This window comes from Trematomus bernacchii, unplaced genomic scaffold (assembly GCF_902827165.1).
Source record: "Trematomus bernacchii unplaced genomic scaffold, fTreBer1.1, whole genome shotgun sequence".
In the NCBI taxonomy this organism is placed as follows: domain Eukaryota; kingdom Metazoa; phylum Chordata; class Actinopteri; order Perciformes; family Nototheniidae; genus Trematomus; species Trematomus bernacchii.
In genome coordinates, this window is record NW_022987803.1 from 4,056,080 (window position 1) to 4,071,161 (window position 15,082).

At 41.2% G+C, this 15,082-nt stretch overlaps 2 protein-coding genes across 12 annotated transcripts in view; one reads left to right on the forward strand and one right to left on the reverse strand.

Moving 5' to 3' along the window:
• cenpe (centromere protein E) overlaps positions 1 to 15,082 on the reverse strand; it is a 158,632-nt gene that overhangs the window by 111,119 nt on the left and 32,431 nt on the right. For 6 of the 11 annotated variants that reach the window (XM_034150560.1, XM_034150562.1, XM_034150566.1 and 3 more), the window contains exons 27-38: positions 13,098 to 13,247; positions 12,501 to 12,653; positions 10,438 to 10,653; positions 10,241 to 10,327; positions 10,003 to 10,086; positions 9,738 to 9,854; positions 9,525 to 9,641; positions 9,128 to 9,430; positions 6,969 to 7,196; positions 6,643 to 6,726; positions 4,719 to 4,820; positions 4,361 to 4,624 (exon numbers count right to left, since the gene is read on the reverse strand). In XM_034150560.1, the coding sequence (XP_034006451.1) occupies positions 4,361 to 4,624; positions 4,719 to 4,820; positions 6,643 to 6,726; positions 6,969 to 7,196; positions 9,128 to 9,430; positions 9,525 to 9,641; positions 9,738 to 9,854; positions 10,003 to 10,086; positions 10,241 to 10,327; positions 10,438 to 10,653; positions 12,501 to 12,653; positions 13,098 to 13,247 (1,905 nt within the window). The remainder of the gene's footprint in view (positions 1 to 4,360; positions 4,625 to 4,718; positions 4,821 to 6,642; positions 6,727 to 6,968; positions 7,197 to 9,127; positions 9,431 to 9,524; positions 9,642 to 9,737; positions 9,855 to 10,002; positions 10,087 to 10,240; positions 10,328 to 10,437; positions 10,654 to 12,500; positions 12,654 to 13,097; positions 13,248 to 15,082) is intronic. The other 5 variants (XM_034150556.1, XM_034150561.1, XM_034150559.1 and 2 more) reach the window with 5 other exon arrangements.
• The window catches only part of ddx51 (DEAD (Asp-Glu-Ala-Asp) box polypeptide 51), a gene marked incomplete in the record, with an annotated part of 100,730 nt that overhangs the window by 35,007 nt on the left and 50,641 nt on the right, over positions 1 to 15,082 (forward strand).

Sequence of the window (15,082 nt, forward strand, 5' to 3'; positions counted from 1 at the left end):
GGGTTTGCGTGGAAAGAGAAAAAGGGTGATTTGGCTCAGATCCTTTTTATTGACCGTATGGTTCTACTTTGTTTATTGTTTGTTTATTTTCTCTATTGAACATCTTGAAACTTAACCTCAGTACGGACTGCTTATTGGGAACGAGTCACAACGATGATCCAAGTTTAGCCTCTGAAGCGACATCATCCATAGGAAGTTTTTTTGCTTCAACCCTATATACACTTCAGATATTTAAAAAAGGTCCCCTATTATACTCTTTTTCAAAAATATATTCTAGGTCTCAGATATACATACTCCAATGAACCACTTTGTGAACTACTGCGTGAACAAATAGTCCAACAGTTTAAGAACAATGTTTCTCAACATACAATTGCAAGGAATTTAGGGATGTCATCATCTACAGTCCATAATCAGGGTTCTTACACCTTTTCCAAAGTCAAATTCAAGCACTTTTCAAGCATTTTCAAGGTGCATTTTCAAGCTTTTCAAGCATCTTACAGCTGTTGTAAATTACATATTTATATACACATACTTATACTCAAATTATTATTTCCCTACCTCACATTAAATCAGATGTTCTTTATGCTATAAACAACCAAATGTGTGTTTCATAATAGATGAGGATGAAAAATTAAAAATGTTAGAAAAGAAAACTAAGTTTAATATTTCAAAATGTGGTGACCCATCTGTACGTAGACTGTGCATCCCATATAACCTGGCTGAGCCAATATAAAACAATCAGCCCAAATAACTTTTCAATATATTATTGATTACTATTTTTGAGGTACTTTTAGGTTGGCAGTAAACACAAGTCAGAGGTAAATTGTGTACTTTGACTCCACTACATGTATTAATAACCTTAGTTACTTTAGCAGATGTGGATGAATGATGTGAAATATAATCAAAGTGTTAAATCAGACTTTAGTTCCACCTGGAGTAAATTCACAAGCTACTCTGTAGTATACAAAGTCATTCAAACTAGCTGCACTTTACCAGCTTTGATAACACTTTCAATGATCAATCATATAAAACATATACAATTATTAGGGATGCTCCGATCGCCAATTTTGGGGCGATCGCCCGGAATCAGTATCGGGCCGATACCGCTCTCTTTTCCTCTCTCTCTCTCTCCTGACAGCCCGTCAGTATCTCCTGCAGCTCACTGATCCAGTAATGAGCGACCCGACAGTGAAGAATAAATATATTTATAACTAGTTTAGCTTGTTCCAGAGGTAGATAAAATAGCTAAGTGTGTTAGGTCTAACTCTTAATGTGTGTTCTGCTCCGCTCACCGGTCCGTCACAGCGGGTGGAGCTGCAGTATTTCTGCTTCACACACACGTTGCATACCGCTATTTTATTGTCATTTTCGGACACTTAAAATACTGCCAGACTAGTGAAGCCATTTTGGCGAGCTTGTTTTGCCGCGCACAGAGAAAAGTGTCATGTATTTTACATGCAACGATAGCCTAATCTAAAATGCTCTACTCTGGCGTACCTTTCGTGTGGTGTGTGGCGTCAGCGCAGACTCTCGCATCGTTATTGTTGCACACTTTGCAGGAGGCTACTCTTGGGCTTCGCTTGACCCTCGTCTTAGCCATGGCTTGTATTTGTCTTCTGCTAGCCAACGCTCGTTGAAACGCCAACCTCCTGGCATACTGTCATCTATCACTCTCATCAGAATGCCCAGGTCACACACTTAACAAAAACACTTGCCGGTCACGCGCATTGCGCTGGAAGGCCGGAGCGGAGCTGTTTTATGTAAAAGCGAAGCAATTAAGCGCGCTCAGACTTCTTTATTTTCTTTTAATCTAAAAAGCGAAGTAAAGCATTTACAATTTCAAGCACTTTATCCCAAATTCAAGCACCATTCCCAAAATGTAAGCACTTTTCAAACCTTGAAAACACCTCGTACAATTTCAAGCATTTTCAAGGATTTCCAGCACCCGTACGCACCCTGCATAATGTCATCAAAAGATTCAGAGAATCCAAGAATAGTAAATAATTCCACCTACAAAGCTTCAACAAATAGTGTCCTCAGTTCCCAAACGCTTATTGAGTGTTGTTAAGATGATGAATCATAATGGGTAACACATGGCTGTGTCCCCCGCTTTTTTTGCTACGTGTTTACAGGCATCAAATAAAAAATGAGCGACATATTTACCAAAAAAACATAAAGTTGATCAGTTTTGAACATTACATATATTGTCTTTGACGTGTATTCAATTGAATATACTGTAGGTTGAAAAGGATTTGCAAATCATTGTATTCAGTTTTTATTTACACAATGTCCCAACTTCATTGGAATTGGGGTTTGTATACTAAACATAGTGTTTGGCCTCGAAATACCAAACCGTCATGCATTGTAGCATGCCATACAACCGTCCTGTTAAAAAGAACACAATGGTGCTCTCGGAGGAGATTCAGGTGATACCTTGGTTGCTTATTGGCTAATGGTTGCACAACCCAAAAAACATTTGTGACATCACAAAGTGGCCGAAATCTGATCAGCTCATTTTCAGATTTTCAGAAACTTTACATTTATTATAAACAAGTATGAGTGTTAACAAACCTGCTGCGAGGTGTTAGCATTAACATTAAACGTTTTCTGATAAAGAACTTTATTTAAATAGATCTTCCAATAAGAATTTAAAGAATGTTTTAAAAATTATCATTTTATTTTATTTTGATGTCTATTATTTGGGGAATTTCTTTTTGTACTATTTTCTCTCATGTTTTCTTTCATATGTTGGCTCTGTAGATATAACTAAATGGAAATGAAAAAAAACTGTTGACTAAAATGTGAATATGTCTGTATAATGAGTCTGAAACTGAAATGAAAACTAAGTAAAAAAAGAAGAAAAAGGTAATTCCCTCTATTATTGCAAATTATATCGCAACTGCAATATCAGTCAACAATAATTGCAATTAGTTATTTCCAAATTGTGCAGCCCTATTCTAAACCTGTTTATTTACAGTGACAGGGACATTAACCTTCCCATAATTCTTGGCAAGAGAGTGAATATGCCTGGTTTCCAAAATGCGGAATATTCTGTTACAACTATGGGAGTTAATGAATGACACCTACCCTTTGTTGCAGCTGGGTCTCTTGTTCTCTTCTCTCAGCCTGCTCTCTCAGCTGAGAGTTCAGCTGTTCCTGCTCGCTCAGCTTCTCCTTGGTGCCTGAGACCTGGAATTGGTAGGGAACATAATTTAGCAGAACGAAAAAAGCGGACGGTTATAGGCATTATTAAGCAATCCTTTAAAGTTGTGCCCATGTACCAACTCCACCCAGTCCTCCAGCTCTGAGCTGCTGCATCTATGGTCTGTGGTTTACTTAAGTTTAATAGATTTTCAAGATTTGTTCTCCGACAAAAAACAAATAACATGAGATAAAATACAACAAAAATACAGTAGAAATACAATAAAATACCATAAAATGTAGGACTCAAGAAGATAAACATAGGGTAATCTGAAACTAGTTCTAAACACAGGCTTTATTAAACAGGAATGTCTTTAGAACCCTCTTAAAATGTTGGACACCCGCCTGCCTCCCTGATAAAAACAGGAAGTTGGTCCCAGAGAAAGGGAGCATTGCAGCTGAACGCTCCGACTCCTGATCTGGTTTTGCAGACTAAGGGCAGCACTAACAGACCTGCACTCTGGGAGCGTTATATTGTCTCAAATGTATTCACTTAAGTATTTAGCTGCACGAGTAGCCATTTTACTACTTTAGGTTCCCTTGTTTTTTAAGGTCTTTGGTTACCATAAGTTTGATGGATTTTCACAATTAGTTCTACGATATAAAACACATCAGTAAACACTCCACTGATGAATGTCCAAAGCTTCTATGTGTCATAAAAACCGCGGTTGCTAACAAGTGTCTAAATCAGTGGTCAGCAACCGGTCGATCGCGAGCGTGGTGCGGGTAGATCGCTCACCGTAAAAAAATGTAACAAAAGAAAGAAAAGTAAAGAAATAATGTTTTTTTTTCATCCACCACCCCGTTAGCAGGTGCCACTTGATTGACGTATCTTTGAGACATTCCCTGTCACCAACCTTTTTAAGCCCAAGATCCGAGGTCGGGGATCTTGGGCTTAAAAAGGTTGTTGACCACTGGTCTACATGAAACTACTACGTATGCGTCAGCACGCCAAACATTAGCCGTCTTTAGCTTAGCGGTGTTGTGGTGAAGAAATGCAACAGTATTGTAGTTTATAGCCCAACGTTAGCTTTTTACTTCGGGAGAGTACAAAATAATCCGGGGGCCCAGCAGGAATTTTCCCCAAGAAACTGGGCCTGATTATAGTGGGACTGGTCAGTATATACAAGAATCTCAAACTATAGTACTCAGTGTTTACCATCTCCATCCTGTCCTCCAGCTGGTCTCTGAGCTGCTGCTTCTCCTGCCTCAGTCCCTCCAGGGTCTCCTGCAGCTGGTGTCTCTCCTCACTGAGATACGTCACTCTGCTCTGCAGCTGGTCTCTGTCCTCACTGAGAGACGTCACTCTGCTCTGCAGCTTCTCCATCTCCTCTGTGGAGCTCTGACCGCTGCTTTCCTTCTCAGAGAGCATAGCGTCTCTCTCTGCTTCAATGCTCTCCAGTTTATCAGTTAGAGTCTTCTTCTGTGAGGAAGGAAGCAGATAATTTTAGTCTGAAAACCAGTTTTATAAAAGTATATTCTTGCTTTTCATAACAAAGTGATTATTGGACACCAACCTGTTGATCTAAAGAGCACAGTTTGTCCAGCTCAGAATTCATCTGCTGCTGCTCACACAGCTTCTCTTGGACGGTCTTCAGAAGCTCTTGTGTTGTGGAAGCCTTTGAAAAAATGTGTATCTTTAGAAACTTAAATGTGCATCTGTTATCAGGAGCAGAAAAATGACAAACTTTGCATGTTTTATAACTCAATCGACCAGTAAAGGCACAAATAAATCATCTAAACTTAACACAGCCAACTTCAGGGTTCTTACACCTTTTCCAAAGTCAAATTCAAGCACTTTTCAAGCATTTTCAAGGTGCATTTTCAAGCTTTTCAAGCATCTTACAGCTGTTGTAAATTACATATTGATATACACATACTTATACTCAAATGATTATTTCCCTACCTCACATTAAATCAGATGTTCTTTATGCTATAAACAACCAAATGTGTGTTTCATAATAGCATTCTACATGAGGATGAAAAATTAAAAATGTTAGAAAAGAAAACTAAGTTTAATATTTCAAAATGTGTGACCCATCTGTACGTAGACTGGGCATCCCATATAACCGGGCTGAGCCAATATAAAACAATCAGCCAAATAACTTTTCAATATATTATTTATTACTATTTTTGAGGTACTTTTAGGTTGGCAGTAAACACAAGTCAGAGGTAAATGGTGTACTTTGACTCCACTACATGTATTTAATACCTTTAGTTACTTTACAGATGTGGATGAATGATGTGAAATATAATCAAGTGTTAAATCAGACTTTAGTTCCACCTGGAGTAAATTCACAAGCTACTCTGTAGTATACAAAGTCATTCAAACTAGCTGCAACTTCACCAGCTTTGATAACACTTTCATGATCAATCATTATAAAACATATCATATACAATTATTAGGGATGCTCCGATCGCCAATTTTGGAGCCGATCGCCGGAATCAGTATCGGCCGATACCGATATCGCTCTCTTTTCCTCTCTCCCCCCCTCTCTCCCCCCTCTCTCTCCTCCCCCCTCTCTCCCCCTCTCTCTCTCTCTCCCCCTCTCTCTCTCTCCCCCTCTCTCTCTCCTGACAGCCCGTCAGTATCTCCTGCAGCTCACTGATCCAGTACAGTGACCCGACAGTGAAGAATAAATATATTTATAACTAGTTTAGCTTGTTCCAGGAGGTAGATAAAATAGCTAAGTGTGTTAGGTCTAACTCTTAATGTGTGTTCTGCTCCGCTCACCGGTCCGTCACAGCGGGTGGAGCTGCAGAATTTCTGCTTCACACACACGTTGCATACCGCTATTTTATTGTCATTTTCGGACACTTAAAATACTGCCAGACTAGTGAAGCCATTTTGGCGAGCTTGTTTTGCCGCGCACAGAGAAAAGTGTCATGTATTTTAGATGCAACGATAGCCTAATCTAAAATGTTCTACTGCAGCGTACGTTTTGTGTGGTGTGTGGCTCGTCAGCGCAGACTCTCGCATCGTTATTGTTGCACACTTTGCAGGAGGCTACTCTTGGGCTTCGCTTGACCCTCGTCTTAGCCATGGCTTGTATTTGTCTTCTGCTAGCCAACGCTCGTTGAAACGGCAACCTCCTGGCATACTGTCATCTATCACTCTCATCAGAATGCCCAGGTCACACACACGTAACAAAAACACTTGCAGGTCACGCGCATAGCGCGGGAATGCCGGAGCGGAGCTGTTTTATGTAAAAGCGAAGCAATTAAGCGCGCTCAGACTTCTTTATTTTCTTTTAATCTAAAAAGCGAAGTAAAGCATTTACAATTTCAAGCACTTTATCCCAAATTCAAGCACCATTCCCAAAATTCAAGCACTTTTCAAACCTTGAAAACACCTCGTACAATTTCAAGCATTTTCAAGGATTTCCAGCACCCGTACGCACCCTGCAACTTGGACTCTCCTATAAAGTGGAGTTTTCTCACCATAGTCATGTTCTGCTGTAGATCATCTTCCAGCTTCCTCTTCTGCTCAGTGACAATTTGGAGAGACATATTGAGAGTTGCCATCTGTCGAAGCATATATGTATTGATAAATCATCCTCCAAATACTTGCTAAACAATTCCAAACTCAAAAGACATTTTGAACAGCTCAGAGAAGAAAAGGTGTTCTTCTCAGTTATTTTTTCTTTTATGGGGGTCATAAAACTGTGTGAACGCCATGCTGGGTGACAGCATACCCAACTACTAATATATCTGATGAAAACAGACATGGGGGATGGAAACAGAGGGCAGAGCAACTGGTCACAAACCTCAGTGTGCATTGTCTCCATCCTGTCCTCCAGCTGGTCTCTGAGCTGCTGCTTCTGCTGCCTCAGTCCCTCCAGGGTCTCCTGCAGCTGGTCTCTGTCCTCACTGAGAGACGTCACTCTGCTCTGCAGCTTCTCCATCTCCTCACTGTGAGTGTCGGGCGTCCTCTCAGACAGCAGAGCGTCTCTCTCTGCTCGCACACTCTCAAGCTCCTCAGACAGTGTCTGAATCTGTTATGTTAAAATATAGTCCTAATTGTTATTTCAAATAAACAGTGATGTGAAAACAAAGAAAATCATCAATTATTACTATTGGGTAATCCCCCTGCGCAGCGGGATTACCCAATAGCGATAGCCTTAGAGGGCTACGCCAATACTCATAGAAACTGGAGCTACAGTAGGTAACTTCAGTTTGGATTACTGGTCTGGGGGAAGCTTGCGAGAGTGTGTGTGTGTTTGTGTATTTTTGCATTTGTGTGTATTGTGTTTGTTTCCCGGGGAAAACACTCACGAGAAACACCGGCTGTTGTTATGCCTGCTGCTCCGTTCTCCGCTTGTAATTATGCCGTTACAAGCTTCAAAGTTGTATTTATCATCTGAATTTGCCAAAACAAGTTTAATATTCTGAAAGCCAAGACTTTGTTTATTTGAAATCAGATGAAAACAAACTGTCACGGAACCTGCCGTGTTATCTATGATTACTATACGCCTTTACCTCCGGAGGGAGGGGGAGCGGCGATTCGGAAGAGCCCAGTGCGAGTGAGAAGTGCCGGTCATCTTCCCTTTACAAGCTTCAAACATGTATTTATCGTGTGATTTTGGAAATAAAAGTTTCATATTCTGAAAGCCAAGACTTTGTTTATTTAAAATCAAACAAAACACCCGAACCCCGAGAAACACATTTTTTTTTACGCAAATCCACGTTTATTTTTAAATGAGCCGTTGCGACTTCCGACTGATTTCGATAGAGCGGTTAATATTAAACCCACAAAAAGCCCCGCTAAAAACAAGCTGGAAAAAATGAGTGCAACACCCATTATCTGTCTCCCATTACCCGTAGATTGGACCGGCTTGTTGCAGAGACACAAGCTCAGGGCTCCCACTAATTCAGCGTAATGGTGAGTTGTATTTTTATGCACTTTATATTTGTTTTTATGCCGGTGTTCAACTGGTTAGATCTGCTTACGCATTTACTTTGATTACTTCCTTCTTTTGCGGATGTGCGAGAGACTTTGAGACAGCAAACTGTGTTGAGTCAGTGTTTGAACGGGCAGATTATCTGTAAACTGCAGCATATAAATGAAGCCTGCAATAAATAAATAAAATCGATTGAACTATAGCCGAGGCAATTAAGGTCTGAACCCATGCTTTGAAAAACGCTACTTTACTTGCTTGTTATCTAATCGTCTGTTCCGCGGTGCCGTAGACACGTTTGTTTTTGTTGCAATTATATGCCTTTGTGGTGTGTTTGATTGCAACATTCAACCCAATGGAAAATAGCTAACCAGTTAACACAATAACCAGTTAAACAGGATCACAGGTTGTATTATGTCATATTTATCCCCCCACAATTTGATCGCCGGTCCGCGAAAATATTTTCTCACATGAAACCGGTGCGTGGTGCAAAAAAGGTTGGGGAGCGCTGGTCTATATGATCATATGACAGAGGAACAGATCGTCACTGGGCTTACAACTAAAGACACAGCCACGCAAAAACTGCGGCATGTGTACAGCTCCTTATGTGTACTGCAATTTTTGAAGTGCCGGAGCGGCGTTCTGGGGCTCTCCGTCAGCACTACACCACGTGATGACACGCTACGCTCGTGTTGTGTTCAAGGAACCTGTCCTTGGCCAAGAAAAATAGGAGCTCGCTTGTTTAATTATTTTGCGGTCTAGATTTCTTTAATTTCTTAATTTTTTCGTGTGTTTATAAATGACCTCGAGGGCCGTATCAAATGGTCTCGCGGACCGTAGGTTCCCCACCCCTGATGTAAAGAAATGCAACAGTATTGTAGTTTATAGCCCAACGTTAGCTTTTTATTTCGGGAGAGTACAAAATAATCCGGGGGCCCAGCAGGAATTTTCCCCAAGAAACTGGGCCTGATTATAGTGGGACTGGTCAGTATATACAAGAATCTCAAACTATAGTACTCAGTGTTTACCATCTCCATCCTGTCCTCCAGCTGGTCTCGGAGCTGCTGCTTCTCCTGCCTCAGTCCCACCAGGGTCTCCTGCAGCTGGTCTCTGTCCTCACTGAGAGACGTCACTCTGCTCTGCAGCTGGTCTCTGTCCTCACTGAGAGACGTCACTCTGCTCTGCAGCTGGTCTCTGTCCTCACTGAGAGACGTCACTCTGCTCTGCAGCTTCTCCATCTCCTCTGTGGAGCTCTGACCGCTGGTCTCCTTCACAAACGGCGCATCTCTTTCTGCACGGACACTCTCAAGCTGCTCCGTCAGATCCTTGATCTGTTTGACATGGGGAGATTTCAAACTTCTTATCAGAACATGTACAATAGAGGATCAGTTTGAAGACATGTTCTTTATTAAAATGTCATCTCACCTGTTGATCCAACTCAGATTCCTTCTGCTCACAGAGCTTCAGGTGCTCAGAGCGATGTTGCTTCTGCTCTTGGAGCTCCTCTTGAAGAGAATGAAGACTGCGCAGAGTTTCTTCAACCTGAACATAAGAGAACAGTTTATATATAAAACAACATACTTCTGAAAAGGGAAACTAAACATATAGCTTAAGTGAAAAATGTTGCAAGCAACAAACCTGTTGTTGTAGCTGAGCTTGCTGCTCTAGGCTTAGTGTTTCCAGGTCGATGTTTCTCTGATTGTGCTCTTCAAGTTGTTGTTCAAGTGAATGTAGAAGGCTCTCAGTCTCTGTAGCCTAAAAACAGGAAAATAAATAACAATCAAATATTTCCCAATCATCCATAGAATAGGAAAACGTATAAAAATGTGAGCAAACGCTCTGTAACACACAAACACTTAAACCACCAAGTGTCAGATCTCAGACACGGACCACTCCCCCTCACCTTTTCCATATTACGCTGCAGATCGACTTCGAGCAGGCTCTTCTGCTCACTGACAGTCTGTAAAGTATCCTGCAGTTGCTTTATCTGAGGAGGAAAATTGGCCCATTCAGTATTTTGAATATTGAACCAGGGATTTTAAAGATGCGAATGGCATTTATTAATATTATTTATTATTATAAAAAAAACACCATGAAGAGACCTAAGCCAACATCAGAAGACTTCAGTATTATTCTTTTACCTCTTTCTGAAGGTTGGTTACTTCCGCAACATGCAGTTCTGAGGTCAGTATTTCTGGCTGGTTAAACTCACATTCGGCTTGGGCAACCTGCACAAAAAAAAAAACGTTAGTTTCTTTTCCCCCCCTTTCTAAAAAGATCTAAAATAATCAGTCATAAACTAATATTTCTTTCTTTAGAAGAACCCATTTTAACTAACCATCTCCATCCTGTCCTCCAGCTGGTCTCTGAGCTGCTGCTTCTCCTGCCTCAGTCCCTCCAGGATCTCCTGCAGCTGGTCTCTGTCCTCACTGAGAGACGTCACTCTGCACTGCAGCGTCTCCATCTCCTCACTGTGAGTGTCGGGCGTCCTCTCAGACAGCAGAGCGTCTCTCTCTGCTCGCACACTCTCAAGCTCCTCAGACAGTGTCTGAATCTGTTAAGTTAAAATATAGTCCTAATTGTTATTTCAAATAAACAGTGATGTGAAAACAAAGAAAATCATCATTCAGTTCAGATGGTTATCAATCATCATTTCACGGCCTAGTTGAATACTCGATTCAGATTGGTTGATTCCGACATTATAGAGGTTATTAAGTAGGCAAATTAACTCAAACACGTCATGTTACAATTATTTTGCTGCTTGCTACAAAAGGAAAACTTGCGCAGCTCTCATGTCAGGGGTACTTGAGTGAGTGACATGCAGGCTCTGCATGCACAGCAAACCACAATCAAATCTCTAAATCAAACGGATCCGGTGATTAAAGGTAAAAACACTGAATAAAGTAGTTTCATGTGTTTCTCCAGGGCAGATCGGCGCTGCTAACCGAGCTAGCTCAGCTTGTTGCTCTGATAACTTAAGATCCAGACGTCCGTGACTAAAATCCTTACTCCGGTTAAATATAGTTAAAAAAAATACCAATTGTATAGCATTAAAGTTCAAGAAAGGATGGTTTGCGAAAAAAAACGGTCTTTTCTTCAATTCCTGTATGTTTTCATATCGCAATATATATCGCAGGGGGGGGAAAAAAATCGCAATGTCAGTTTTTTCCAATATCGTGCAGCCCTAATTATGGGTATCAGATATATAAAAAACAAAGTGTTTTGCTCAAAAATATGTCTAATACATTTTAGACATCCCTCATATCCCTCTATTTCAGCCCTGTTAGAGAATGGCTGATTCTCTGGTGGCCACGTTTCTGATAGGGCCGTGGGTGTAAAGCCCGCCCACAATTCCGATATTACGTCATATCGGACGCAAATCTGGATCAGCTCTGTTATACCCCCGTTTTTAGAGATGTGGGTACGGAGGAAAAGAGAGAGGGTTTATTTTCTGACACTTTGTGAGTTCCCTTACACAGCGGGGACACATATTTACGTATAAAGGTCCTTACACACCAAACTGACACCAAAGAACACGTCCCGACGGAACGTCGCCTCACGTCTTGGCCATCTTTCGCACTGGAACACACCGCAAAGACTTCAGCCGACGGCCAAGTTGCACGTACGAACTGCGCATGCGTGAGTGGCAATAACTCTCCTTACCAGCAGGCGGCGGTAGTGTGTATTCGTCATTCAAAAGAGGCAACAACCGGAAGACAGACTGCGTGATACACCGAGAGAAGAAGAACAGACTGCGTGATATAAACAAACAACAAATAGCGTGTGTGTTCCATTTTCACTCTACAGCGAGAAGCTCATGGGGCTTTCCCGAACCTGTGTCGAGGGCTGGAGTTAAATGAAATCTCAGATATGCCTTCTTAATAGTTTGTTTGGGTCCCTCACTTCCTTTTCGCTTATCATGCACTGATTCGCTAAGCTGAACAGCCAATCAGAGTGATTTCTTTGGCCGACGGCCTTCCCGATTCGACGTGTCGAATCGGCGGCGGAAGGTGTCGGCAAGGCCGAAAAGACACGACGGTGCAGTACACACCAAGACACACCAATCTGAGTAGGGCGACACGTCGCTCATTGACATCTATCGACGCCGAAAATCGGCTTGGTGTGTAAGGACCTTTAAAGACATCAAAAAGTGCATTTTGCATGATAGGACACCTTTAATACGTTTTCGGAGTAAAGTTGTTCGTTTATTTAGTATGTGGGCGTGTAATAAGCGGGATAATGAGCAGTGAGGCGGTCATTATTGGATTCAGGTTGATCATGGAGCCCTACGTGAAGCGGTTGGGTGTTCTTATTCCAATAATGACCGCCTCACTGCACATTATGCCTCACTTAAGATTGTGTCTAAATTCACTGGATTGATTCAAAAGAGTGTAGTCCTGCCTGATTGTGCAGCTCCTGCAGCTGGAGGGTAATCTCTGCATCACTCGCTCTGCTCTCCAGCTCTGCCTTCTGACTCTTCAGTGCGCTGATCTCATCTTGGAGAACTCTCACTTTCTCCTGAGACACCCTCAGCTCCTCCTGGTTCTCCATCATCTGAAAGAGATTACCACCACAAGTGTTCAAGTGAAGATCTATTTTGTACAAAGTTACTTACAGCTTGCATTTACATTTCTTGTACCACTTGTTCCTGAAGAGGTGATAATTAGTAAATATAAAGTCCAGTTTTACTAAATGTAACATGATTTTTTGATGTCCATCAAAGCCTTGTAGTAAACCTGAGGTAACTCCTCTGTTGAGACTTGTAAAAACATGCTTTAAGATGACAACAAAGGTGGGGTTAAAGGAGTTTGTAGAACAAACATGATTCTGATGAAGTAAGGATCAAATTAAGAATCAGAAAAGAAGAATTAAGAATTAAGAAAAGATTTTACAATGAATACTTTAAAGCTGAAGTAAGCACAGAGTTGTTGTCAGAGTATCCTACAAAATGTCATTTAGTAAAAAAAGAGTATTCCAGAAGCATTAAGGAAGTCTTACAAGTGTTTGCAGCTCCTCTATCTGTGCACTGGTCTCGTTGGGAGGAGCTTCCTGTTGGGATGTCTGTGCATTCTCCAGCTGTTTGATCGTCTCCCTCCGTTGGCGGTTCTTCTCCAGGGCTGTCCTCAGCTCCTCCTGATTCTCAATCATCTGTTTGGGAAAAAAATAATTTATGTTTGGGCTACACCAGCGTTTCTCAAAGTGTGGGGCGCAGAGATGTGATAGGTGGGTCGCGAATGGACGTGAGATTTTTTTTGGACCTCAGGCCAGAATCGAACCTGGGTCCTCGCGGGCGGTAGTGGACTGTTACAGCCGGAGACTTGCAACAGCGGTGGACTTTCACAAGATTTAAAGATCTCCTATCAAGTTATTTCTAGGCATATATTATGGGTATCAGATATATAAAAAACATAAAGTGTTTTGCTCAAAATACCAAACAGATCATACATTTTAGACATCCCTCATATCCCTCTATTTCAGCCCTGAATGGCTGATTCTCTGGTGGCCACGTTTCTGATAGGGCCGTGGGTGTAAAGCCCGCCCACATTTCCGATATTACGTCCTATCGGACACAAACCTGGATCAGCTCCGTTATACCCCCGTTTTTAGAGATGTGGGTACGGAGGAAAAGAGAGCGTTTATTTTCTGACACTTTGTGAGTTCCGTTACACAGCGGGGACACATATTTACGTATAAAGGTCCTTACACACCAAACTGACACCAAAGAACACGTCCCGACGGAACTTTAAAAATCACGCTGTGAAAGTCCACGGCCCACCTATGCCAGAGCCAGAGGCCCACCGAAGGCAGCAGCCCACCAACGGCAGCGGCTCACCGGGAAAAGTCCTGAATCTCCCGATGGCCAATCCGAGCCTGCTCACACACACAAAACTGAAACCTAAATAATTTACAGACATATGTAAAAATCTCTCATGTGAACACACATGTGAAACCGTGACACTTTTCGAAATCCCGTTAGCAAATAGGCCTATGTTTATTATTATTTTTTATTGCAAGCCGTCATCCCCACAGCCTCTGTGAGCGAGCGAGACAGAGCGAGAGAGCAAGAGCACACCTTTATCTATTTAATATAGCCTAGTTGTAAAAAATAAAGCAATACATCATTCCAATGTGTACTATAGGACAGTAAAAAAAACAAAAACAGTTTAACCTGTTAAGCTCTGAGCCTGTTTTTCAGGTGACATTCCCAGAACAAATGACCATATCTTCCCTTCTAAAAGGCTTAAATTAATAATCTTTTTTCTCAAAGTAATGATAAACCTGTGAGTTGGATGTAGAAAAGTCAGAATCAATATAGATGTTTTTTTATTTTAAAGAAAATTCAGATTGAACATAGTAAAAAACTGTAAATTATAGCGTCCGTCCAAAAATTATTTTTGACTTATAGTGAAAACTACCCTTGGATGATGGTAAGGTAGACTAAAAGCTTTAGGAATCCAAAGTACAACATATAATATATATATCTGAATATTCGTTTGTTGGAGTACTATTCGGGTTTCAATTTCGTTATTCGGATATTCGTTTTGTTTGTTTTTTTTCCACGTTTTTTTTCTCAAATTGAATTAATTGAAATCTTCAATATCAACGTAAGAGCGTGTGCCTCTTCGGGGGGTGCTAAGACTTAACCATAAACGTTATCGTTTACTTTCTCCGTCTTTATATGTAGATATTACTTTTCTCCGTTAATCCCGTCACGTTGTTTCCAAAGCAACAACAACTTCCTGTCAACTGCGCTAACTCTCCTTCAAAATAAAAGGATGTCCATAAATAGGAAGCCAAGCCAAATTACACTTAAGACATATTCAACTGCAACGAAAGTAACAAACACAATGCGATATCCTTTTCAATTTCAAAGAACACAAATTGGGTTACATTAACAAATAACTATAAAACGACAATACTGTAGAATAACAAAATGAATGCCGTGAATACACCGAAATATACGTGTTGAAGCGGTTCGCTGC